The 17,418-nt window shown below is 31.7% G+C and overlaps 2 protein-coding genes across 2 annotated transcripts; both read left to right on the top strand.

Moving 5' to 3' along the window:
• The first annotated feature begins 2,546 nt into the window (after positions 1–2,546).
• LOC131660130 (probable WRKY transcription factor 47) lies at positions 2,547–4,778 on the top strand. Its single transcript, XM_058929321.1, has 3 exons — positions 2,547–3,106; positions 3,386–3,529; positions 3,732–4,778. The coding sequence occupies exons 1-3, from the start codon at positions 2,547–2,549 to the stop codon at positions 4,498–4,500; spliced, it is 1,473 nt and encodes a 490-aa protein (XP_058785304.1). The 3' UTR covers positions 4,501–4,778.
• A 4,505-nt stretch (positions 4,779–9,283) lies between these two features.
• Positions 9,284–11,131, top strand: LOC131602302 (WRKY transcription factor 6-like). Its single transcript, XM_058874386.1, has 3 exons — positions 9,284–9,766; positions 9,956–10,099; positions 10,334–11,131. Exons 1-3 carry the CDS (start codon positions 9,318–9,320, stop codon positions 10,980–10,982), a joined length of 1,242 nt encoding a protein of 413 aa, XP_058730369.1. The 5' UTR covers positions 9,284–9,317; the 3' UTR covers positions 10,983–11,131.
• Positions 11,132–17,418: the final 6,287 nt, after the last annotated feature.

The raw sequence follows: 17,418 nt of genomic DNA, 5'->3' as shown, positions 1-17,418 counted from the left end.
TATCATAAATGGTAGAGATTATATTTGAATTTTTTTTCTCTCTCCTCCATCAATAAAATAAAAGATTGAAGAGAGATAAAATAAGATTCACACATAATCTCCACCATTTTTTTAGAATCCAATGGTTCAGATTCATTCTCACATTCTCATATAAAAAAGGCATTCTCATATGATATGCCCTATATATGAGGGCATATCTAGTGAGAATGGATAAGTTATATGAGAATGTGAGAGTGAATAAGAACCATTAGATTGAAAAAAGAATGGTTGAGATTAAATTGTGATCTTTAATAAATCATGTGTCATTAAGAGGAAAGAGAAATTATTAATCAAATTTTAAAAAATATCTTTTAATCTCAACCATTAAATATAAATCAAATGGTTGTTATTACATTCTCATATAACTTACTCATTTTCATATGATTTGCCATATATATATATATATATATATATATATATATATAAGGAGGGTTATATTTACTCCAGGAGTAAGTTAGTATAACTTACTTCAAATCTAGACCATTGATTCTTTTCAATTTAATGGTTAAAAATAATAAATAATAGTTTTCTCTCTCCACATTTAGTTTTCTCTCTCCATATTTTTTTAGCTTGTGAATTTTTTCTTCATTTATATTCTTATTATTTTAACAAAATATTATTATTCTTATTAATTAAAATGATCTTTAATGTCATTTTGTATCTATCAACTAATGAAATGACTAATTTTCCAAAGATTCATGATAGCTTATCAGCTATCAGTCATCGGCTATAAGCTATTATATATCAGCTACCGACTATCAGCTACTAACTACTAGCTATAAGCTATCAGCTACCAACTAATTTTATCAAACAGAGCCTAAGAGTCGGTTTGTTTTAACTTTAAAAAAATAGATTTTTTTTTGTATTTTCAAAAATAAATTTTATAAAATAGTTTTTCAAAATATTATAAGTTTTTTTATATTTATTTTTGTATATTAAAAGACAAATTTAGACATCTTATCACATAAACTTACATTATTGAAGATCAAAACATAGCCAAAATTACAATTTTTTTAAAAAGTTGTATTTTAAAAATAATTTTTATGAAAAAATATTTAAAATAGGTTCAAAATTAAGTAATTTTTTTAAAAATTTTGATATAATTTTTTTTAATAAAATGATAAAATATCTAAAATAACATCTTAAGAATAACTATTCAAATTTTATGAAAATTTTATTTATAAGTTTTTTTTATACAAAATTTTGGGCCATTTTGTTTCTGCTTTAAAAAAATAAATTTTTTACTTTGTATTTTTTAAAATTGATTTTACAAAACCGTTTTTCAAAATATTACAAGTTTTTTTATATTCGTTTTTTTTAAAATTAAACACTAATTTTGACATCCTATTACATAAACATACATTATTGAACACTAAAATCTAGTCAAAATCGCAATTTTTTCAAAAAGTTGTATTTGAAAAATATTTAAAATAGTTTCAAAATTAAGTGATATTTTGAAATTTTGATATCCAATTTTTTTCATTAAATACATGAAATATCTAAAATCACATTTTAAGAATAACTATTCAAACCAAATTTTCATTTGAAGCTTTTATAAAAAGTTTTTTTGTAAAATTTTTTTACACAAAATTATGTAACACTATGAAAATCATTTTTAAAAAAGCCAAAATAAACGGACCCTTTGTTGCACTACAAAAATCATTTTTTAAAAAAAAAGTTAAAATAAACTGTCCCTAAAAAGCTTCTCTTTAAAAAATTACAAGTTCAAATATTTCATATTTTTAAGAGAGAAATTTTTGTGCCGATTAATATAAGGGGACAACTTCTCTATCCATCACAAAAAGATGAGTAGCGTACCTTCAATCAATCACATAATACTATTTAACTTTTATATATTTAATTATTTACTAAATAGTAAATTATTTATTATTTTCAAGACAATTTACATTAAAGATAATATTATCCAACTTTTTAAATTGGGTAAATAAGAATTAGGTAAATAAAAATTCACCTTAATATAATATACGGATCTTTTGCGCTTTCATTTTAATTGTTATTATTGAAATTTTTCTTTAACAAAAAGTAATGATCATTGAAGGAAAAAAGAGTAAAAATAATTCTGATAAACTCAAATGAAAATGAAACGAAAACGTATAAAAGTATACAAGTCAAACATAAATTTAGGAAATCCCCAAAATGTTCTTTTTGTTTTTCTTATCTCCTCATTTTGTCATCTACTCATTTATCATCATTTATCATGTGAAATTAATAAAAAGCCTACCTTTCTAAAAATCAAATACAACATAATCCATTTATTTTTCAAATAAAAACATATTTCATTAAATAAAAAGGAAAAATATAAAAGAAAATTAAAACATACTCCATTTATTTTTCAAATAAAAACATGTTTCATTAAATAAAAAGGAAAAATACAAAAGAAAAAGAGAGAAAAGTGAGGAATATGTGCAAAGGTTATATACACCTCTGACACAAGTCACATCACACAACCTAGAGAGAGAAAGAGAGAGAAATTGTATGTGATGATCATGGAGAATTCTTCAGCATTAGCATTTTCTGATGATGAGATTCAAAACAACATGAACATGGAAAGTTGCACAATTGATTTCCCTTTCGCACCTGCCTTACCATCATGCAGCGTCTTTAACTTGCCACCACCACCATCACCACTGTCTGATCCTCATAATCTAAATGATGCTTCTTTTGCTGGTTACATGGAAGATTTCAATTTCAACACCTCTTGGTTCCCATACTACAACTTTGAAACCGGCACGTCAGAATCACTACCTGCTTGTGCTGCCACCCAAACTGACCTGCAGCTCCCTCCTTTGCCGGTTCTGTCCCCTGCCATGCCGTCTGAGGCTTTGAATAGTCAGGCGACTGCTGTATCGGGTTCCTCTTCGAATACTTCGTTGTTGAATGACGCTGGTGCTGTTGCTAACAAACCAGTTGTTGCAGTAGCTGGGAATGAAGATGGAGTTCAATCTGTTGAAGGAAAACAAGCTGAAGCTGAAGTTCGCGATCACAATGAAGATCATCGAATCGAAGTGGTGGAGAATCGAAATGATCAAAATCAGACTAAGAAACCGTGAGTAGATTAAAATATCTTTGAATTATTTATTTATTTTATTAATTCAAAATATAAAATGTTATTGATAAAATAATATAAAAAAGAAAAGAAAAGGAATCAGGCAGTTACGGTCAAAGAGAAGATTAAGGAAGATGATGAAATATGTTTTTGTTTATATGTCTGTTTGTGTTGAATAAGAATTCATTTGAGCAGGGCTCCATTGGAAATGAAATACTAAAAGAAAACATCTAGGTATTTATTGTTTGAATTCAGTGATTAAATCTATGTGTGTGGTAGGGTGAAACCAAAGAGGAAGTACAAGCCGAGGCAAAGACCGGCAAAAGTTACTTTCAAGATGGAAACTGAAGTTGATCACTTGGATGATGGTTTTAGGTGGCGCAAGTATGGCCAGAAACCGATCAAAAACAGCCCTTTTCCCAGGTATCATGAAATATATCAATATAGTTTCGTAGATCTGGGTGCAAGTTTCAGCTTGCACCCAGATCAAAGACATGTTTATAATCAAATTATGAATATGATTTTCTTTAGATTATATGTAACGTAGTAACTATAGTAGTGATTTCACATATTCTTGAATTGAACTTGCATTTCTTTTTTTCTTGTTTGGTGATATGCAAAGCAGGAGCTATTACCGTTGCACCACTCTCGGTTGTGGTGTAAAGAAGCACATAGAGCGTTTTGCGCCGGAGCCTTCCATGCTGCTAACCAGTTATGAAGGAAGCCACAACCACCTAGCTCCGATGGTGACTCGTACTGCTAGACTCGAAATCATGCATGATGATGCTATTGCTGCTGGTGTCCAGAAAATCCACCATAACCAGATCAAAGCAAATGGTGTTGGTGTTGCTGGAAACCAATTTGCAATGTCTCAGTCGCTACCGCAACAGTTTCAGAACCAGAATCAGAATGTGATCCTTCAGAAACCTGCATTGCCATCTTTGTTGTACAATAATGATTATAATAACTCCTTCAACATTGCTTCAACAATGAATGTTAACTCTGCTGACAACTTTCCACCTTTGAATGTTGTTAACTCTCCTGCAGCTCATAATTCTCCACCTATGAATGTTGTAAGCTCTTCTGCAGCTCGTAATTCTCCACCTATGAACGTTGTTAACTTTTCTGCTGCTCATAATTCTCCACCATTGAACGTTGTTAACTCTTCTGCTGCTCACAATTCTCCAACTTTGAATGTTGTTAAGAATGCCGACAATTTCATCAACTCTTCGACAACATTTAGCGAATTCCTTCAAAATCTAAGTGGATGCAATTTTTCAACGTTGACAAATAATTTGATGAGCAACGATGGACTTCTTCAGGATATGATCATGCCATGGGAGATGAGAGGAGCTTCGAGTGAAGCTGGAGCTGGAGCAGGAGCAGTATCTTGAAGATGAAGATGATAAATATATGCTTATGTTTTTCATGTTGGATTAAAGATATTTAGTAATGGTATTAGTTTATTTCAGTGACATGTATATTAATTTATATCATAGCCAATAATTTAAGGTACTCAAACTTATGGTGATGATGATGATGATGAAAACTCTATGAGTCTGTTCCTCTGAGTTGCTTTGAGTTTTGGAGACCGAAAGTCTGAAACCACACTTGGGTTGGCATTTGAGACTTGAAACTTTTTAATTAGAGTTTGCTTAATATAATGACTATATGTGCCCTAATAAGATTATGATGGTTGTGCTGCTTTTAACTTGTTAATTTCCTTCTATGGTGTTATTTATATTCTCAAATATAACTAGATTTTTCTTGCCAATTTGGTGCTTTTCTCTTTCTAAAATTAGTATTTGTTGTTGTTCATCATGGTACAAAAAGCACCAATTTTGTTTAGGGTTAGGTTTTTTTCTTACCTTGATTGTTACAATGTTTAATGTGATCAATATCTTCTTTTCCATCTCTATAGAGACTTTAACTTGAAAAGAAAGACAAGAAGAACACGTAAATTGATTGATCACAAGAGATGAAAACATTGTATGAAAAAAGTAAGCAATATGATAACTTGAGTAGTAAGTACCATTTAGCTATTTGTATATGTTGGCTTTTTCCTCATCGTCTTACTCTATAAGCTATGAGAACTTGTGCATTTAGTACTAGAAAATGAAACGGGGCAGAGTCGGAGAATACATTCTTATCATAATTTCTGCACACAAATTTATTTTTCATCCCTGCTTCGGATCTCTGCTACAGGGAGATTTTGTCCCTCATTCCTGTCTTCGCGGATCACCGCAGGTCCCCACGAATTCCTAAGGTTCAAGCGGAGATCCATAAACATGATTTTTTATTATTATTTTAAACAATAGTAAAAGCTTAAAAAACTTACCATAAAATATTTAGAAATTATTCCTTTATGATAAATATATTATTTTAACACTATTTAATCTATAATACTAAGTGTCACCAAATAAAAATAAAAATAAATAATTATTTAGATTTCACTCTTTTACTAACAATACATATATATATTTTAAATTTGTATATAAAATTAATTATATGAGATGACAAATAAACTTACATAATAATTTAAAATTATATATAAATTAAGGACATTAAGCTATTTTAGACGGGACGAAGACTAAATGGGGTGGGGGATATTTACGTCACCCTGTTCCCGAAGTGCCTTCGAGAAGAGTTTTTTCCTCATCCTTATGGGAGGAAAATTCTCCGTCTTTGGAGCCTCCAAACGAAATAATCTCTACGGAGATCCATGCTAACAAAAGCAAGTTACACAAGTTAAAAAGTTTTAAAAAATACTAAAAATAAAAAAATTGTTTTAGAAGAAACAAATTTAAATTATTAAAAATATTAAATGTATACTTTACAAGATAGTTTTTCATGTTTGATTTCTTAATGTACTTTTTGAATATGTTAACTTTTTTTTAATAATTCTTCAACTTCTTTTTAAAAGAAATACTCGAGTCAATAAATGTTGATGAATTAAGTCCTATATTAAACCAAATACATTATACTACTTTACTTGTATGCATCTTCAAATTTTACACTCAACACTTTAAAATTTCAGAAATCAACTTCTCCTATCGATTACATGAACTCCCTAAATTATCATTCTATTGTAAATTATTTACATTAAAAAAAATATTTAACTAATTACAAGATGACATGTGAGATTCATTTTCCAAAATTCACTAATTAAATCACAATTAAATATTATGTACACTTATTATTTCTTTTGATTAAAATTTCAAATCTCTCTAATATATCTTTTTCTTAGACTTTCTCACTTTCGTTTTAATTTTTTCTCTTTTTATTTATTATCACTAAAAATAATAAAGATTTTTTTTAATTTTAATAAAATTAAAAATTTATTTATCTCACGGATCATTATCAACACAATATCTATTTTATTTTATTCAACCATTGTCTTAACCTGAAAGATAAAATCCTTATTTTAAAATATTAATACTTTTCTTTCTTCCTCTCTGTTAACTGTAATTTCGACGCTCAAGAGGATATAAAATATTATTTTCATTAAGGAAATATTTGAACTACACAAGTTGTTTCGATAGGATATCTAGATGATTTAGAGACAATCCTAGCGAAGGGATGTTCATATTGACGAAATTGTGGACGTTGAAGGTTTTTGAGATAATTTGAATATAAGCTCGACAAAGATAATTTGAAATAAGGCTGATAAATGTATTTTGGCCTTAGAGATTACAAAGTTGGGTTATGAAGATGAAGAAAACTTTGAAATATTGGCTATTGATAACTTAGTAGACACGGATTGAAAAAAAAGCCAATAATGAGTTATTTGGAGGACCCAACAACATCTGCAGAACGAAAAATTAGGTATCGTGCTTTAAGTTATACTCTAATGGCAAACAAATTATTCAAAAACACACCGAAAGAATTTTGCTCAAATAATGCGTTAGCGAAAGTGAGGCATATTTACTCATGTCGAATATCCACAATGGGGGCATGTAGGACTCATAAAGTTGATCACAAAATGAAATGGTTATTGTTTCGACAAGGAATATATTGGCTTACAATGTTGAAGGATTGCATTGAGTTTGCTAAAGGGTGTCAAGAGTGCAAAGTACATGCACACATTCAACATGTTCCTGCAAACGAACTACATATTAGCCCTTTAGAGGTTGGCCATTAGATTTGGTTGGCGAAATTCGACCAGCTTCGTCCAAAGATCAGAGATACATATTAACGAGTATTGATTACTTTACTAAATGGATCGAAGTCATACCTTTGGTGAACATTAATCAAGAGGCGGTTATTGAGCTTAAGGTGTTTTGATGAAGTTGAAAATCGTCTACTTTTTTTAAGAGAATGAAAATGAAACAAGGAATATTGAAAACTTAAAGTCTAATTCTGTGAAGTATTCAATGCAAAAGAACTTTCACGTCGGGGTATAAGAGACAATTGAAGGAATAGATTAATTTAAAATAAAATAAAAATAGAAAAGCGTCGTCCTCTGGAAAACTCATGCAAATGATGTTTTTCATCGGTTGAACAAAATAACCGAGGAAAAAGATAAATTTTTAAATAAAAAAATTATTAGAAAAATAAGGTCATTTTAAACAATGAGACATCTAAGTAAATAATATAATGAACTCAACATTTTTTATTGAAAATAATTAATTTAATTTTCTTGTATATTTTTTGTAATAGGCAATGGGATTAAAGAGGAGTATAAGGGGTATTCCGCCCGAGAAAACAAAGCGGAAAGCTTCTACTGCTCAAAACATGAGAGCGGTAGAATATTACAAACGTAAAAATTACAACACGATTTTAGCCTATAAAAAGAACAAAGCCACAACCACGAATTAGAAACCACCCCCGAACTATAATTGTCAAAGCTAAATGACTCCCGCTTGAAGATAATAGCATTCCGCTCCAACCAAATACCCTACACCGATGCTAGCCAAATAACTGCTACAATAGCCCTATCTTGTATCATAATTATAGTTCTTTTTCATCTAATAAATATTAATTTCGTATTTTAAAATAATTATAAAATAATAGAGCAAGACGCCGAATGAAAAAATATAACACTTGATATCTAAGTCAATTGAAAAGATAAAAAAAAAATACAATAAATAGGATTCGAAGTTAGGTTCCTCAAAGATCTATTCTCTCAGTGTTTAATAAAATCGATAGAATACATTGAATTTTATAAAAAAAAACAATTAAATATGATGCACCCTAAATATATATTTCGATTATTTGTAGAACGAGATAAAAATTTTATCATAAAAGAAATTATTTATAGTAGTAATGATCATATACATTCAAAATTTGAAACAAGTTTATCAATTAACACAAATCAAAATAACATCAAATATTAAGCAATGTCGATTTCTAAAAAAAATTGGTAGACAATGGAATGTGAGATGAATCTCATTAACTAGCTTACAATGATTAATGAATGATTAGCAATTTCATGACATGAATAAAAGAATACTTCTACAAAGCAGTCAATTCAGATTCATACTTATAACCACAAGATTAACTTTAGAATAAAGCTTTTGAAAAATAATTATACTTCTAACAAGTTGTTTGATTAAAATCGAAATCATCGGATCATGCATAAATAGGTAATCTCAACTAGTTGATATATAGTTCATCTTCAAATTTAATTCAATATAAAACCAGACTTAACATGGCTAAAATCATGGAATAAAACTACAAGGCATTAAACATAAGATGTCCAAACCCAAATAAAATTTAGATAATACAAATTTCACAAACAAAATAATTATACTTTTATATATTTTCTTAATTGGAATCATTTAGTCAAATAAAATGATTTTCATGAAAATAAAAGGGAGTAAAAATAATACTGATAAACACAAATGAAAATGAAACTGAAAGTGAAAACGTGTAAAAGGATCCAAGTCAAACATTTATAAAACTTAGGGAACACAATTTTAATTTAGTAAAATCCCCAAAATGTCCTTTTTCTTATCTCCTCATTTTGTCATCTACTCATTTATCATGTGAAATTAATTAAAAAGCCTTACTTTTTCAAATAAAAACATATTTCATTAAATAAAAAGTAAAAAAAAAAGAAACAGATAGAACACTGAGGAATATATGCAAAAGGTTATATATACACCTCTTACACAAGTCACAGCACACAATCCAGAGAGAAAAAGTGTATGTGATGATCATGGAGAATTCTTCAGCATCACCATTTTCTGATGATGAGATTCAAAACAACATGAATGATGGAAGTTGCATAACTGATTTCCATTTCTCACCTGCTTTACCATCATGCAGCGTCTTTAACATGCCACCACCACCATCACCACTGTCTGATCCTAATCTAAGTGATGCTTCTTTTTCTAGTTACATGGATGATTTCAACGCTTTTTATTGGTTCTCAGACTTCAACTTTGAAACCGGCACGCCAGAATCACTACCTGCTGCAACCCAAACTGACTTGCAGCAGCCTGTCTCGGACTCGTCTTCGATTCCTTCGTCCTACAATGAGGCTGGTGCAGTTGCTGTCAAACCGGTTGGTGCAGTTGCTGTCAAACCGGTTGTTGCCGCAGCTGAACCTGAAGATAGACTGCAACTTGTTGAAGGAAAGGAAGCTGAGGATCACGGTGGAGATCATGGAATCGAAGCGGTGGAGAATCCAAATGATCAAAATCAGGCGAAGAAAACGTGAGTTGATTAAAATATATTTATTTTATTTTATTTTTTCAAAAATAAATACTATTATTCATATAAAAAATAAAAAATAAAAAGAAAAGGAATCAGGAGTTACAGTCAAAGAGAAGATTGAGGAAGATGATGAAATATGCTTTATTTATTTTATTTTGAATTCAGTGATTAATTCTATGTGTGTGGTAGGGTGAAACCAAAGAAGAAGGACAAGCAAAAGCAAAGACCTACAAAAGTTAATGTCAAAACAGAAACTGAAGTTGATCACTTGGATGATGGTTTCCAATGGCGCAAGTATGGCCAGAAACGTGTCAAGAAAAGCCCTTTTTCTAGGTATCGTGAAATCTATCGATGTAATTTCGTAGATCTGGGTGCAAGTTTTTGCATTCGCTAATTAGTTTTGCAGAAACTTGCACCCAGATCAAAGACTCGTTTAAAATCGAATTATGTATTTGATTTTCTGTAGATTATATGTAATGTAATAACTATAGCAGTAGTGATTACACATATTCTTGATTGAATTGAACTTACATTTCTTTTTTTCTTGTTTGGATATATGTAAAACAGGAGCTATTACCGTTGCACAGCTCCAGGTTGTGACGCAAAGAAGCGCATAGAGCGTTATGCGCCTGAGCCTTCCATGCTGCTAACCAGTTATGAAGGCAACCACACCCACCTAGCTCCGAAGGTGACTCGTCCTGCAGGCCTCGAAATCATGCATGATGCTAATGATGCTATTGCTGCTGGTGTCCAGAAAATCCACGATAACCTGATCAAAACTAATTGTGTTGGTGTTGCTGGAAATCAATTTGAAATGTCTCAGTCCCAACCACAACAAATTCAGAATCAGAATCAGAATGTTATTCTTCAGCAAGCTGCATTGCCAACTTTGCCCTACAATAATGATTATAATAACTCCTTCAACATTGCTTCAGCAATGAATGTTAACTCTGCTGACAACTTTCCACCTTTGAATGTTGTTAACTCTTCTGTTGCTCACAACTCTCCACCTTTGAATGTTGTTAACCCCACAAAAAATTCTATCAACTCTTCGGTAATATTTGGTGAATTCCTTCAAAATCTAGGTGGATGCAATTTTTCAATATCGACAGAAAATTTGATGAGCAACGATGGACTTCTTCAGGACATGATCAAGCCAATGGAGATGAAAGGAGCTTCGGATGGAGCTGGACTGGAGCAGGAGCAGGAGCAGTAGCATGAAGATGAAGATGGTGATGCTTATGTTTTTATGTTGGGTTAAAGATGCTTAGTTATATATTAATTAATATCTGGTAGGGAATAATTTAAAGTTCTCAAACTTATGATGGAAAACTATATGAGTCTGTGCCTCTGAGTTGCTTTGTGTTTTGGAGACTAAAAGTCTGAAACCTCTGTTGGGTTTGGTATTTAAGACTTGAAACTTTTTAATTAGAGTTTCCTTTATATAATAACTATGCCCTAATTAGATTATAATGATTATGCTGGTTTTTCTTTTTCTTGTTAATTTCCTTCTATGGTGTTGTGTTATTCATTCTCAATTATAACTAGATTTTTCTTCCAATTTTGGTGCTTTTCCCTTTCTAAAATTAGTATTTTTCTCTTCTTTTTATCACATCATTCACATTAAACCCTTTCTCCATGGTTGGATTATTTTTGTTCATGTTGCAAAAAGGTGGTTTTATTAGGGTTAGGGTTTTCTTTACGTTAATTGTTACAATGTTGAACTTGCATCTGTGATCAATATCTTCTATTCCATCTCTATAGAGACTTTAACTTGAAACGAAAGTTAAGAACGCGTAAGTTGATTGATTACATGAAATGAAAACATTGTATGAAAAGAGTGTTATAATTGCCCCATGACATGACAAAATACATGAGGTATGAAAAAAGTGATTACTTGTGTAGTAAGTACGTTTAGCTTTTTGTATATGATGGCATTTTTTTCTCATTACCTTACTCTATAAGCTATATACAAAGATGGGGTTCTATCATTCAATTATGATGTGAGTTACCTAACTGAAAACAGCAAGGGCATGGCAAAAGATAGATGATTTGTTGAGATATTGGATTGCCAATACATATCTTCATGTCTTATATAGCATAGAAATAGTAATAGTAGTAGAAGCCATTTCTCTGTATTATACCTCTAGTTTAGGATAGTTTTTGTTGCTTCTCTAGGGCATATGGTGACCAATAAATAAGATTTAGCATAGTAAAGAGTTTACTTCATTACATGTTTCAATTACCAAGCAATAATATTAAAGTTTTCAAAATACCAACTAGCTATATGATCATTTTGCATTAAGTTGTTTGGGGATATGGAAGTCTAATTAAATTGTCTATAATTTATCTCTTGTGCAAGACTTTCGCTTAAATTATATAATTTTTTCCTTTAAAATGGTTTGGAGCATGATGTTATTTCACTTACCAAGCAATAACATTAAGTTTTTTAAAAATATCAACTTGCTTATGATGGAGTTTTTAAGATAAAGTCATTAAAGTTTTCTTGTGATTCATTGAATCCTCCTTTTGAGATCTCCTAGTTATTTTCTCTTTAATTTACAATGTTGATCTAATTGATTTTTTTTATATTAGTCGGATGCTAACTTGCGCCTTTAGTATGCAAATTAAAAAAAATTTGAAAAGAAATTACTAAAACAAAAGAGTTGGGAATATTAAAGAAGCGACTTTAGCAGTTGATAGTTTGCCGATTAGGCAAAATCTTTTTAAGCGTCATATTGTGTCTGGTCTTAGTAGTGCAGGATCTGTATGTGTATTGGATAAGTGGAGTTAGGGGTGTTCGCGGTGCGGTTTGGACGGTTTTTACACTAAAAAACATCTGAACCGCGAGAGAAAAAACGTGCAGTTCGGTTTGGTTCGGTTGACTTTCAAAAATAAAACCAAATAAAACCAAACTAATGCACTACCATAAAAAAGTTTATAATTGTCAATATGAGATTATAATTTGAAACATAAAAATGCTCTTACAATTTTATCTTAGGTCGAAAGAATGATATACAAAAAATTGCATTCTTAAATAAATATTATAAAAAGAATATGATAAAATATATTTTGTAAAAATAGTATTTGTAAATGATTAATATTTTGTTTTTTGATGATATATAAATTAAAAAAAAATATCATACAAAGAATATGATAAATTATACACATAATACTAGTCGATTTCTCTAAAAAATTAAAGAAATATATATTGGTTAGTAAGATTTTGTAACATAATGCAGTTTGATTTGGTTTGGTTCGGTTTGCAATCGTATGTATAAGTTTTTTTCTGTAATTTTGAGAAGTTCGTATTTGTAACTTTGTCTCATCGTAATATTTATGTTTCTTAAGATACACTTAACAATTGTCTTAAAATATACATGTTATTGTCAATTTTGTTTTTATCTTTTTCATTTGTCCATATACCCATTTTAAATAAATTATTGTAGAAGATTTAAGTAGAAAATATTAGTTTTTTTTTTTTTTATAAAATTGTTATGTGTGTATCTTTTTAATATGCAACTATTATAATAAACGAGAAGATAATGGATACTTTGCTCATTACAAACCGAGCTATAAACCCCTAAATAGAACATCATTTTGCAGTAACCAAATGCTCCATAGTAAAATATGCATGATGTGTTAATTATAAGGAATATGTTAAGATGGGTTCAAGAGTAAAAATTAGGGTGTTCGCGGGTCGGTTTGGTTGGATTTTAAGAGGGTGTGATGCCCAAATCAATAAAACATATAGGGAAATTATTATTTCACCCCGTGCTCAAAAGAAAGATCCTTTGCAACTCTTAAAATGCCCCTCTAAAATCGGAAGTATATTTCCGATAGGCACCATTTATTTTTAAAATTGATTGAAAAGCAGGGGTATATTTGCGGTTTCAAACCCGTAATATATTTTTGGTTTATGCTGTTACTAGTGTCAGAATTATTTTAATATATTTTCAGTTGATTCACACATAATACAAATACATGTACAATTGGAAAAAAGTCATAAATTACTGAATAACAAAAAGCTATTGAATCCGAACTACTGTATATATATATAGTGTTATAGTAGTACGATTATTTTGGTTATCTGCTTCGTATTCCACTTAATCCATTCATCCAGCTTCGTGTACAAGTATACCAGGCAAGCAGCCCCCCAGTTCCACTGGCGGACCGTCTCTAGATCAACAAAAAATCGGAGGTACATGATATTAGTGTAAGTGGCACTGGTATCCATTAAAATCTGTGTGCCAACAAGATACAAAAGGTATGCTCTCATAGCATACCTCCTGCGCATGATAACTCTCTCGGAATCACCATTAGCCTCTCGTGCACGTTGTACCTCCTCTTCGAACACCCGAGCCAAATAACGGTACCTGACGTCATTACCTCAGGTTTTATCAATCTCTTCCAGGCCACTCTCAGGGGTAACTCCCAACATCTCAACCAACAGATCCAACGCCTCCTCCTTACTGATCCTATAATGATTCAAGAATCTCCCTCTGATCAGAAGATGCAGCAGACACGCAACATCGTCGAGTGTGATCGTCATCTCACCATGTGGTATGTGAAACGACGATGTCTCATGGTGCCACCTCTCGATGAAAGCGTTAATCATACCCCAAGAGCAAATTTTTGTTGGTGATTTTAGTATCATCAATGTATTTTGGTAGTAATGTGATTTACTATAGGCCAATGCAATTATGCGTTAAGTTTGAAACGAGTTAGGGTAGTGGGGAGTTCACGCTCGTCGAGCCAAACGTATAATTGAATACGAATAATAGAAACGGGGTTCCAAGGGGCAGAGCCCCTGGCGGGGTGCGGGGCAGTGCCCCGTCGAGGTCCAAGGGGCAGAGCCCCTGGCGGGGTGCGGGGCAGCGCCCTGCCGGGGTCCAAGGGGAACCGCCCCTGGCTGGGGTCCCGCTGGCGGGCAGCGCCCCATTCAAAAAATTCATTTGAATAGTTGAACCCTTTCCCAACAGACATGACCGTTTTTTTCCGAAAAGGTGTGTCTGTTCGTTTTCTGTTATTGGTCTCCTATATAAGGAGTCATTTGGCCTCGATTTTGGTATACGAAATCATACTTCCTCCCTACATTCTGATTTGTTCTCTATTGTCAGAAAACAGATTGCTCTTTGAAAATTATCCCCGCAAAGATTTCGTGAACCCATACAAGAATAGGGTTGAAATACTTTGTTCGGAAAGTGAACGAACACGATTCTTCGAAGATATCCAGGATTATCATACCGCATTTCTAACAAACGGACAAAGTATTATTTCTGATAATCATGGCTGGAGGAGGAAGCACCGTCAAGGAGATGACTAAAAGTTTCGGAAAATTGGACAAGTTTCAAGGACAAGACTTCAGGCGTTGGCAGAAGAAGATGCATTTCATGTTGACAACGTTGAAGGTGGTGCACGTCCTGTCTACACCAATTTCAGAACTTGAGGAGGATGACACGGTTGAAAATCTGAGACGCCGATCAAAGTGGGAGAACGACGACTACATATGCAGAGGGCACATTCTTAACGGTATGTTTGATCCCTTATTTGATATTTACCAAAACGTGGAATCTGTAAAGGAATTGTGGGATTGTCTCGAAGCCAAGTACATGGCAGAGGACTCATCTAGTAAAAAGTTCCTGGTGACCGATTTCAACAATTACAAAATGGTTGAATCGAGGTCTGTCATGGAACAATTCAATGAACTCCTCCGAATCCTTGGACAGTTCACACAACATGGATTGAAGATGGATGAAACAATATCTGTCTCAAGCATCATAGACAAGTTCCCTCCTTCATGGAAAGATTTCAAACACAATCTGAAACATAGAAAAGACGAACTGTCTTTGATCCAACTTGGAAGTCACTTGCGCATAGAGGAATCTCTACGAGCGCATGAGGATAACAAAGGAAAAGGCAAAGAAATTGCTGGACCCTCGGTTAATATGATCGAAGAGGGTGGTAAGAATGATAACAACAAAAACAAAGGAAAGAAGCGTGCTTTAAATAACATAAAGGGAAATTTCGGTGTTAACAAGAAACCGAAACTAGAATGCTGGAAGTGTGGCAGAACAGGCCACTTCAAGAAGGATTGTCGTTTCGGCAAAAAGCACGACAACACAAACGCAAGTGGTTCAGGAAAGGGGTCTAAGGACCAATCCGAAAACCAAGGTCAGAAATCAATTTGTGATTTGAATAGTTTGATTAAAAATTTGGTTTCACTAACTTCTGAGGCATTTTATGTGCAGGATGATGCTATCGCGTGGTGGATTGATTCTGGCGCCACAACACATGTTTGCAAGGATTGTTTCTGGTTCAAGACTTTTGTTCCAGTGGAAGATGGTTCTGTTCTATACATGGGAGATGATCATTTCGCTCCCGTTGAAGGAAAAGGAAACGTGGTGCTAGAATTCAGTTCTGGAAAGACTATTACTTTGTTTAATGTATTATATGTTCCTAAGTTACGTAAGAATTTAATTTCTGGTCCTGTATTGAATAAGCTTGGATACAAGCAAGTGTGTGAATCCGATAAATATGTTTTATCAAAGTTTGGTGTGTTTGTAGGATTTGGATATTATAATAATGGACTGTTTATGATGAATTTGAATGGAGTTCCTAAAGATTCTGGTTCTATATTTATGTCTTCTTCGAATGTTATCAATTTTTCATTATGGCATGCTCGTTTAGGACATGTACATTATAAAAGAATGCATGAAATGTCGAAAGACGATTTAATTCCAGTTTTTAATGAAAATAACGAAAAGTGTAAAACTTGCATGTCAACAAAGATCACTAGGCAACCTTTTAAAAGTATAACAAGGAAATATGTCATTCTTAAGTTAATACATAGTGATTTATGTGATTTGCATGCTACTCCATCATTAGGGAATAAAAAATATTTTGTCACTTTCATTGATGATGCATCTAGATTCTGCTATGTTTATTTGTTGCACGCTAAGGACGAAGCCTTAGATAAATTCAAAATTTATAAAACTGAAGTTGAAGTGCAACTGAATGTGCTGATTAAAACATTACGTACCGATAGAGGTGGTGAATATTATGATCCTGTATTTTTCCAATCCGTAGGAATCATTCATGAGACTACGACACCTTATACACCTCAACAAAATGGTGTGGCTGAAAGGAAAAATAGAATTCTTAAAGAAATGGTAAATGACTTGTTATCTTACTCTGGTTTGAGTGAAGGGTTTTGGGGAGAAGCTATGTTAACGGCTTGTTATTTGTTAAATAGGGTTCCTAATAAAAGGAACAAGACTACCCCATATGAACTTTGGTATAAGAAACGACCCAACTTAACATTTCTACGTGTTTGGGGTGGTAGGGTGTACTCTTAGGATATATATATATATATATATAATAATATTTTTAATTTTAATATTAATTTTAAAATATTTGAGACAAGACGTTACTTGTAGATCTTGAAAATTGTGAATTAAACACTTTAAAACTTTAAAAATTGTCTTTTCACATAAAATTTATCATTTTTTAACGTGTATTCTTAGAATATATCTTTCTTATATTGATAAATCTTTTATATTGATTTCTTAATATATATATATATATATATATATATATATATATATATATATATATTACATTTTTATTTTTAATATTATTTAAAAATATTT

The sequence above is a fragment of the Vicia villosa genome, linkage group LG1 (genome assembly GCF_029867415.1).
Source record: "Vicia villosa cultivar HV-30 ecotype Madison, WI linkage group LG1, Vvil1.0, whole genome shotgun sequence".
NCBI lineage: Eukaryota > Viridiplantae > Streptophyta > Magnoliopsida > Fabales > Fabaceae > Vicia > Vicia villosa.
Note: the sequence above shows the minus strand (reverse complement) of the source record. Positions and strands in the feature narration are given on the sequence as shown.

What these genes read in the sequence shown, in the direction of transcription:
- LOC131660130 (XM_058929321.1), top strand. Translation starts at nt 2,547, where the DNA reads ATGGAGAATTCTTCAGCATTAGCATTTTCTGATGATGAGATTCAAAAC. An exon ending in CAAAATCAGACTAAGAAACC is followed by an intron (nt 3,107 to 3,385) that starts GTGAGTAGATTA and finishes TGTGTGTGGTAG; the next exon opens with GGTGAAACCAAAGAGGAAGT. An exon ending in AAAAACAGCCCTTTTCCCAG is followed by an intron (nt 3,530 to 3,731) that starts GTATCATGAAAT and finishes TATGCAAAGCAG; the next exon opens with GAGCTATTACCGTTGCACCA.
- LOC131602302 (XM_058874386.1), top strand. Translation starts at nt 9,318, where the DNA reads ATGAATGATGGAAGTTGCATAACTGATTTCCATTTCTCACCTGCTTTA. An exon ending in CAAAATCAGGCGAAGAAAAC is followed by an intron (nt 9,767 to 9,955) that starts GTGAGTTGATTA and finishes TGTGTGTGGTAG; the next exon opens with GGTGAAACCAAAGAAGAAGG. An exon ending in AAGAAAAGCCCTTTTTCTAG is followed by an intron (nt 10,100 to 10,333) that starts GTATCGTGAAAT and finishes TATGTAAAACAG; the next exon opens with GAGCTATTACCGTTGCACAG.